This window comes from Dipodomys ordii, unplaced genomic scaffold, assembly GCF_000151885.1.
Source record: "Dipodomys ordii isolate 6190 unplaced genomic scaffold, Dord_2.0 Scaffold20, whole genome shotgun sequence".
Taxonomy (NCBI): domain Eukaryota; kingdom Metazoa; phylum Chordata; class Mammalia; order Rodentia; family Heteromyidae; genus Dipodomys; species Dipodomys ordii.
Window position 1 is genome coordinate 6,413,353 of NW_012267236.1, and position 10,146 is coordinate 6,423,498.

A 10,146-nucleotide genomic window follows, 5' to 3' on the forward strand; every position below is an offset into this window, starting at 1 on the left:
CCCCGCTGCATCCCTCCAGAATTCATTCCAGTCTTCCAGATCTTGTTAGGACGTTCACAATTCACATTTCCATTTCCTAAAACTGCCCTTTTCCCAACCCCTCCAAGCTGAAGCTGACAACTTGATTTAAGTTTCAGAGAAGTCACTACAACAACTCATACAGAGCTAGCCTTGCTACCTAGTGTTACACAAATTGGAAGTCAGGGAAATCCATCAGATTGGAACTACTATCCTTATTTTTGCCATCTAAAACTGTTTCAAGCTCACCTCTAGAAATGATCTTGATGGGCTGCCTTCGGGCCTTGAAAAACAAGTTCATGATTTGCTTCAACTACAGGCCTTTATTTTTACTTAGTTTCTACAGAAATGCCTGATGAAAACCTGACTGATCACATGATACAAAGTTAACTTGGGTAAAAGTTTTTATACTACATTGGTTCCTGGAATTCTACATTCTGCTAGTCTTGTCCTAAGTAGACCTGATAAGTGCTTGTATTCTAACACACTAATGCAAATATTTAAAGGTGGATTTCCACCAGGCCTAGATGCTTTCTATGACCTGATTCCAAAAGTAGATACTATGTCCTACACATTAGCCCCTGAGACTTAATTTACTGGCAAAGACAACCACACTGTAATACTGCACTTGAGCCGCTTTGGAAAAGGTCTCCACAATTTATTGCAAGAACCTAGAACCTTCTTAGCCAGATTTCTATGCGACAAGCTCATGGTCTTATATTATTTACAAGCTAAATCAGGGAGAGTACATGTTAGCACTACGATCTCATATTCCATTTATGCAAATATCCTTAAATATTTATTTTTTAGGAAAAAAATGCAGATTTGTTTGGAAAGGTAAAACCTGAACCCAAATATAGCCCATTTGCTCATTTTAGATGTAAGTGGGAACTAGATACCCATAGACACAGGAAGTATAGACCATGAAAAGTGCTCTAATTGTCTTCACACAGTAGAAGGTTATCACGTGAAGTGGTGTTTATTCCAGTCTCAGACCAGTACCAGCAGGTCAAAGTTTCAAGGAGACATATTTGGATTCAATATATAAAAATGTTATGATGACTAAAGCTTTTTAATAATGAAAATGATTTTTTTTACTAGTTCTCCTCTATTGACGATATGAGGCTGCATGGCTAGGTGTCAGAGATTCTGCAGATGGAATTTATACTGGAGATAAGCAGGGAAAGTTGAACTATAGAGTCATACAGATGCCAAGAATCTGTCACTCCAAGGATACAGAAAGTGTGGAACTTCAGTTATACAAAAGGGTATAATATCCATTATCACCTTTCATTGTGTCTTTATTCAGCAAATAGTGAACAACTAATCTTAATAAGTGACCACCATAGCCTTGGTGAGATAAACAAAACTAAAAAAAAATGACTGCTAATCAAAATCAAAATCTAAGAAAGGAAATAAGAAAACAAATTTAAGAGAAGATAAGTTCATAAGCAAGCTACAGTGTGTTTTAGTTCAAGGTTATTCCTCATAACTGATTTTGTTTCATCTGAAAATAAACCCAGTCAACTTTGTAAATGCTGCAGATTCTAAGTAATAACTTTACATGATGGCTATCAGGAAACTATAGAATTGAAATACAATTGGACATTTGGATATGAAGAATTACTCAAATTGATATGTTTTTTAAAAGATGAATCCCTACTCTAATAACTATTAATATTTTTAAACTGCATTATCCCTACACCTGCAAATAAAATCTGAAATGATGACCCAACATTTTGCCTAGAAAATGCTAAATAAATTAAAATGTAACCATTCTATCTGATTTGCTCTCTGGGTTTCTTTGTGTTCATCAACTCTCTGATAGAATAGAGTTCTGGGGAAATAAGGTAACATAGACAAAAACTAGAATACTGCTAAATTTGATAATTAAATGGAGTAATTTAAATGGGAAAAAATCTAATTTCACATTCCAGGGAATGACTCCTCCTGTCTCTAAGAACATGGCTGTTTTAGCAAGTCAGTAGATTTAACAAAAATAAATACATCAATAGCAGAAGAATGCTACATATCTAAGCACCATTACATTCCAAAAATAAAACCTTCTAAATCCATCAGAATGCTTAAAATTAACATTTTACATAATAAAAATGATGACTGTAAAAAATAAAGCATTTAGCTTAAGAGGCAGAAATTTTAATAAGCAATTGTATTTTTCAAAAAGGAGAAGTTGAGCGATTTTATTTTAAGAAAACATAGCAAATGGTTTCAGAAAAAGCTGTGAATGCACAGAGGGCATAAGACAGAAGTCAAGTTCCCACTCACAGCAAACAAGCACAGAGACTTGACCTACCGCAGTCTGAAGGCATTGGTGCTGCAGAAATGGAAAAGATAACTGGTGTTTCAGAACCTGGGAATAAAAATGGATATCTTCCAACCAAATTATTTCCTTCTAATGGAAAATCTGGAAGGTCCTCTATGGTCATCTTCTAGAAAACCACCTAAAATGAGAAAAAGAAAAGCATTCCTATGCAACTTAGAATGATTGCCTTCAATCTCAAAATTCCTGAAGTTCTTCTAATGTCTAACCTACTAGCATTTCCAATTCTAATCTTCAAGAATCTCTTATGAGCCAGGCACCGGTGGCTTACACCTGTAATCCTAGCTACTCAGGAGGCTGAGATGTGAGGATCACAATTCAAAGCCAGCCCGGGCATGAAAGTCCCATGAGACTCATCTCCAATAAACCACTGGAAAACCAGAAGTGGCACTATGGCTCAAGCAGTAAAGCACTTGCCTTGAGCTGAAGAGCGCAGGAACAATGTGCAGGCTGAGTTCAAGCCCCACGACCAACCAAAAAAAAAAAAAAAAGAATCTCTTATGATAGGAAAAATAAATTCTTCTGAGAAAACCACTGTTTAAAAATATACATGGTGACAACTATGTTTATAACAGCATTATTTACCATAGCTAAGATATGGAACCAATCCAGATGCCCCTCAGTAGATGAAAGGATCAAGAAAATGTGGTACATATATACAATGGAATTCTATGCCTCCACCAGAAAGAATGATATCGCCCATTTGTTAGGAATGGAAAGGCTTGAAAAAAATTATATTAAGTGAAGTAAGCCAGGCCCAAAGAAACATAGGTCCCATGGCTTCCCTTATTTGCAACAACTAGTATAAGTTTAGGACAAGCAGAGAAGGTCAAAAGCTAAGTACATATGACCATATAAGATGAACCCCAAGAAAAATGAACCCCAAGATAGGAACACAAATGGTTTTTTTCTTTCTTGCTATTGTTTTTAACATATTTATAATCTACCATGTGATATTTTTGTTTCTTGGTTATGTTCCTCCCCCATGGTATAACCTGTTTTCACAGTATTTGATTCTGGTACCCTGCATCTTGTATATACATTTTTCTAATTTGGGGAAAGGAAGGGAAAAAACAAAATGCTTAAATAGGGACACAGGTTGACCCATTGTAACAATGAGATGTACAAGACACTATGTTGAAAACGAACTTTACAACTTTGGTGTGTGTGAGGGGGAGTAGATGGGGAGGTGGGGAATGAAGGGATGGTAAGGGAAAAACAAAGGAAGAGGCAACAATGCTCAATAGGAAATGTACTCATTACCTTACTCATGTAACTGTAACCCCTCTGTACAGTATTTTTACAATAAAAAATATATATGTAGCATGTAAATGGCCAGGCACCAATGGATCACATGTGTAATCCTAGCTACACAGGAGGCAGAGATCTAAGGATTACAATTTGAAGCCATCCCTGGCAAGAAAATCATGAGACTCTTATTTCTAATAAACTACTCTAAAACAGCCAGAAATAGAGCTGTGGCTCAAATGGTAGAGCATGAGCCTTGAGTAAAAGAAGCTCAGGATCAGCACCCAGGCCATGAGTTCAATAACCAGAAGTGGCACAAAAACATATACTATTTAACTGAGTTCTGTGTTTCAAACATGCAATCCCAGGCACTTGAGGTGATCAAGGGGATCTTAGTTCAAGGTGAACTGGGCATAAAAATTTGTGAGATTCCATCTCAAGCAATGGCTGGGTGTGGTAGGGCACACCTGTTGTCACAGCTACAGGGAAAGTACAATGGCTGGGCACAGTGGCATGTGCCTGTTATCCCTAGCAACAAGAAAGCACAAGTAAATAGACAGCAGTCCAGACCAACCTGGGCATAGAGTGAGACCTTATCTTGAAAATAACCAACACACAAAGGGGCCACAGGTACGGCTGTAGTGGCAGAGCACCCACCTAGCAAGTGTAAGATCCCCAGTACCACATACATATATATATATATATATATATATATATGTATATATACATATAATATACATAGTATATATATGACAAATGTATGTATACATGGACACGTACATATACTGTACTTCTTCTATAGTCAACAGCATATAGATCCTCTCTAGACAAAGTTTAGAGTAATAAACTATAGGGGCTGTGATCATTTATTGCCTGATCATAGGTGGAGATGTGTAAAATGCTAACCTAATCTTTCTTTGTGGCATCCACAAAGAAAAGCACATGTCCCTGTGGTTGGATCTTCCTCTCATGATGCTGACACTCTTTTCAGTGCAGAAGCTCATACCACATGCTCCTTGCATGAAAGTAATCTACTTTGGAGTGTTCCCATTATGTCTAATATACTAGAAAACTTCACTAAGTGAATCACGCCACTGTCACAAGTATAAGAGCTAGTTACTGAGACTGCCACACTCAGCAGTGTACCAGGGGCTGTGTTCTCGATCTTAGTCAAAGATAGAGAAATCTTAGCACTTCTATTACCTCTTTTTTCCCCCAGAAGACAAGAAGGGCTTAGAATAAATTTAAAGTAAATGTAAGCAGAAACCTAGCCTACACCTCAGAAATACAGAAAGCAGAGAAATGCTAAGTAAACTAAAACTATGAAATGAAACACTATAGGTTCTATGACATCAGATCTTTCAAGTTTGAAATATTAGGAATCCTTATGTCTATTTTTAGGTAAACATGGGTAATTTTATTACAAAACCACATGAATTTAGATTGTCAATGCAAAGGATAGACTGATTTTTTTAAGTTAACTGGTAGTTTAATGTAATAGGCAGCTACACCATGATAGAACTTAAGATGTGTCCTGTTATACTTGGCTAACTAACTCCAATACTAGCGACGTCATCTTTACCATTCCACCATCATCTGAGCTCACTGGTTTCTTCTTCATTCATGTTTTACTCAATACTAATAGAAACTGACAAATAAGTATGGTGTTTTCTTTTTTTTTCTCAAGGAGTACAAAAAGCATTCACACAGATAGGGGTCATACTAAACGTTGCCCAGTTGTTACTATTTTAAGGTATTCAATTTTTCTTGGAGGCTAAAATTACTTGTCACTCAATACCCATCATTCTGACATTAACCTTGCCACATAAACAGGCAAACAGGAAGGATCTGCTGTAAGACAGCAGTGGTATCTTCTTGAAATGCTGTCAGTTCCCACCAGTAAGGTACACCACAGGGACAACTTTCCCATGATTCTTGTGACAGCTTCCCCCTAATGTGGGATTTCTACTTGCTGGGCCCTGCTTGCTTAGCAGCAAATTTGAGCAATTGGTCTACAGAGAGTACAGGCTTCCTTTAGAAGCAAGAAACAAAGCTAAAAGCTGGGTGCCAATGGCTCATCCCTGTAATACTAGCTACTCAGGAGGCTGAGATCTGAGGATTGAAGTTCAAAGCCAGCCTGAGAGGAAAAGACTCTTACTTCCAATTAACCAGCAAAAAATCAGAAATGGAATTGTGGATCAAATGATAGAGTGCTGGCCTTGAACAAAAGGCAAGAGCAACAGACCCCAGTACACACACACACACACACACACACACACAAACACACACGCACGTGCACGCGCATAGGGAAGGAGGGAGGGGGGAGGGATGGAGGGAGTTAGAACCACATAGAGATCACTTTGTGGATATTATAAAGATTTCAAAAATAAGTGACAGCCCATGTGTAGTAGATAGTTTATAATCTACTAGAAATAATAAAACATCACTGATAGGTATGGAATTATGGCACAGGATGGGTTGTATTCCATCATACAAGGACCAGGAGACTTTGCTATGGGATCTTCCAAGAGTCAGAAATGAGACACTGTAGGGCTGGGAGGGTGGCTCAGTGGTAGAGTGCTTGCCTTGCATGCATGAGGCCCTGGGTTCGATTCCTCAGCACCACATAAGCAAAAAGATAAAAAGCCGGAAGTGGCGCTGTGGCTCAAGTGGTAGAGTGCTAGCCTTGAGCTGAAGAGCTGAGGGACAGCGCTCAGGCCCAGAGTTCAAGCCCCACAACTAGACCCAAAAATAAAAAAATAAAAAATGAGACACTGTAGAAAGTATTATAAGAGGTGACTATCCAAGACTGAGAAGGAAGAGACTGAGGAAGAAATTGAAAAGGAAGCTCATGAAAGAAAGGAACAGCAGACTGAAAATGGAGTACGGTTGGAAAAGCAGCAAAAAGTTAAGGCTGAATCACCTTTTATTTTAAGCTGCCCTGAGGAGTTATTAAATACCTGATCAAAGGCCAAACCACTGGATTCCATGAGCACTGGGGAACAAAATGTTTCAAAAGAGAGTGGCATGTTCATAGCAATGTTTTAAGAAGATTCATAGGACTACAATCAAGCTTTGAGCATTTGAACACTGGGGGGGGGGGGGTTTAGAGGGTATCCTGGCCTTGATCTCAGGGTTTGGGTACTGTCCTTGAGCTTTTTTTTCTCAAAGCTACCACTCAACCACTGAGCCACAGTATCACTTCCAACTAGTTTTGGAGATAAGAATCCCATATATTTTCCTGTCTAAGCTGGCCTGAAACTGCTATTCTCAGATCTCAGCCTCCTGAGTAGCTATAATTACAGGCATGAGCCACCAGCAACTAGCAAAAAAAAAAATTAATATGCTATCAAAAGTAGTTTCATTTCCTTTTAGATTACTAAGAACCTTAAAGATTAAAAGTGAATCTTTCATAATGTAACCCACTAAAAGGAAAAGAGGAATAAGAAATAGTAAGAAAGGGCAAATTTGATCAAAGTATACTATATGCATGTATATACTATTAACTTATGCCAATAAAAATTAAAGAAACATAATTTTAGAGATTGAATTATAACTCAAAATATCTGTGATTTCAAACATTTTTATAACTACATGTTACACTATTAGCTACAACAGAAGCTATACTAGTATCTTACACATACTTCCAATATTCAAATCCTAGATATAAAATAGAAAGATAATTCACACAATGAGATGGACTTCCATGCTACTTCAAAGCCCAGAGAAGCCACAATATTACACAGCCAATATAGCGAACCACTATTTTGTGTCTTCGTGGCATTTTTTTCCTGGTCCTATATCTTTTCCTTCTTGAGGGGAAAAAAAATCTACCATTTTTTTCCTCCCACCACAGAAAACTACACACTTCTATAAATTTTTATATGATGTCAGGATCCTTCCCTAAAAGCAATTTATAAATGTGAAAACCCAGAGCACCTGGAATCTTGACTGAATATTTGTAGAGATAATGTGATCTGGGTGAAATATACACTTTTATTCCAAATCTTCCTATGGTTAATTGATGGAAACTGATTATACAACAAAGCCTTCAATGAGAAGTCAGCCCTAATTAGCTGTGTAAAGACACCCCTGACAGTTATAATAACGGGAACAAAATTCTCCAAACTTCCAATTATATGGGAAATCCATCTAAACTCTATCTACCCAAGCTTGTTTCTGAGCAAAAGTATCCTTGTAACAAGACTAACCAAATAAACACATTTTAAAAAAGAAAAGAAGCAAGCACAACTCCAGTGATACTTTTATTTAGTACCTACAAACATCTGCTCAATCACTACTCAAATCATTCAAATATGTGAGCCTTTATTTTCATGAGTCTTCATTTACATGCAATTCAAAAGCAAGTCGAACCAAATAAGCACTTAGAGCATAAGTCCAATGAGCCTTTTACTTGTTCCTTACAAAACATCTGTTCAATCACTATAAACAGGTATTAGCAGCATTGGACATTTAGCCCTAGGCCCTTGAGGTAATGCAACCTGCTCTTAAGAAGATCAGTTATGCAGTCAACAGATATGTACACAGAGGGGGTGGGCAAATAGTTCAAGTGATAGAGCACTTGCCTAGAATGCACAAGAAAGAAAATATTCAAGTGCTTTTTACTAAGTCCTTAGTCTCAGGTGGCTGAGGCAGGAGGATCCTGAGTTTGAGGCCAGCCTAGTATACACAGCAAGACTGTCTCAAAAAATAAATAAATCGGAAGTGGAGCTGTGGCCCAAAATGGTAGAGCACTAGCCTTGATTGGACAGCCCCCGGGCTCTGAGTTCAAGCCCCATGGCTGACAAAAAAATACATACATATACACATACATATAGATGATGTTTAACCACAGCCACTAGACACGTGTGGCTACTTAAAAATCCGTTCTTCTAGTGCTCTGTCTCTGTTCCAATTCTGCAAAGGTCAATCTGGACAGACTGGTGTGATTATATTACACAGTGCAGAACACTTCCTCCCTCACAGAAGTTCTACTGAATGGTGCTGAAGGAAAACCATTTGAGTGTCCAGATAAGAAACAATACAGAGACACCCAGAACAAGGAAGAAATAAAGGCTACTGCACTAGACCAACCCACAGCAGTGTAATTATAAATAATTAACAAGAGGACAGTAAACCAGAAAGGAACTAGATGCTTGTAGTAAGTTTTAGCAGGGGAAAAAAAGTAAAGGTAATTCCATTAACTCAAGATCACAAGTATATATTGCAAAACTGGAGCTGTAATAAGCAATGACACCATATAATGATCATTTCTTTGAAAGATCTTGCTAGTGGGACTTTATCTGGCAAATTCAAACATATGCTAAACAAGCGCTACACGAACATACTGTACTTTTCAAGATCCAATCTTGCAGCCGAGGTCATCAATATCAAATGAAAGCATTACACACACACACACACACACACACACACAGCATCCTATTAGCAAAATAAGGTAGAAGCAGGATGGCTTTGCATTCTATAAATGCCAAAAACCAGACTGGTACAGGTTCCTCCACTGCCTTCCCTTCAGAGTTGCTCCAGATCTCATCGCCCCTGCGCTTGCTTCCGTGGTCAGGACAACTTAGGAGATTCACGACCGTCAAAGCGAAAGCGAAGCACAGACGAAGTCCCACAGGTCTCCTGGGAGGAAGTGTATCTCAAAGAAACGTGTGAAAGGCACCGCCAGCTCGGATCAGAGACCAAGTTCGTCTGGTCCCATCCCCTGGTCCACATCCCAACAATGTCTCAGCAGAGCTGAAACCCCGGGCGCGGCCTATACGGTCTCTGGATGGAGTGAACCACCTCGGACCTAGTTCAGAGGAAGGCGATAAGGCCGCAGATCTGATCCACGGGACGGAGGCTGACGGCGCGTCCGTCCCCGGCAGGTTTCAAGCTCATCAGTTCTCTCCATTTCCCTGTCTCCTGCGGGCGCTTTGGAATTAAGGAATCAATCTCGGGGAAGGGAAGGCATCAGATCTAGCTTTAAGTACCCCTGGCAAAGGGTTTCTGAGCGACGTACAGGCCCGGTGGGAGTCAGGTGTCTGAAAAACTACGAGGGCCGGCGCACGCGGGGACGCGCGCCCGGGGGACTCCGGGTGTCCGCGGCCTGTCACCGCAGTGGCTGTAGAACCTTGCTACGGCCCGGGTCCCTGCGTGTCCCGCACACCAAGCGACGCCCTTCTCAACAGCAACGGAAGCCAGAAGCCCACATCCCGGGCGGGTGGGCCGCGCCGCCCCGGGGAGGCCTCCCCGGTGGCCAGCGCCATCGGACACCCAAAGGAGGCAATCGCCGGGCTTCTGGGGCCCCCAGAGGCTCTGCGACACTTCTTCCAACCGTCCCCACCCCTCCACGACCCCCGCCCAGGACCCCACGGCAGCCCCCTCCCGGACGGGGACTCCGCAGCTCGCGCCCCAGGAGGCCCGCGCCCCCGCCCCACCTGCTTCCTCCAGGTCCTCTCCGGAGGAGCGCGCACACGGCAATGCGGGGACGCGGAGGAGAGGCCGAGAGCGCGCTGCCCGCCAGCCCGTCCGCCGCC

General features: G+C 40.6%; 1 protein-coding gene across 1 annotated transcript in view; it reads right to left on the reverse strand.

Moving 5' to 3' along the window:
• Clip4 (CAP-GLY domain containing linker protein family, member 4) overlaps nt 1-10,140 on the reverse strand; it is a 57,384-nt gene extending 47,244 nt beyond the window's left edge. The window contains exons 1-2 of the mRNA XM_013013527.1: nt 10,048-10,140; nt 2,333-2,480 (exon numbers count right to left, since the gene is read on the reverse strand). Of these exons, the coding sequence (XP_012868981.1) occupies nt 2,333-2,465 (133 nt within the window). The 5' untranslated portion in view covers nt 2,466-2,480; nt 10,048-10,140. The remainder of the gene's footprint in view (nt 1-2,332; nt 2,481-10,047) is intronic.
• Between the last annotated feature and the right edge of the window lie 6 nt (nt 10,141-10,146).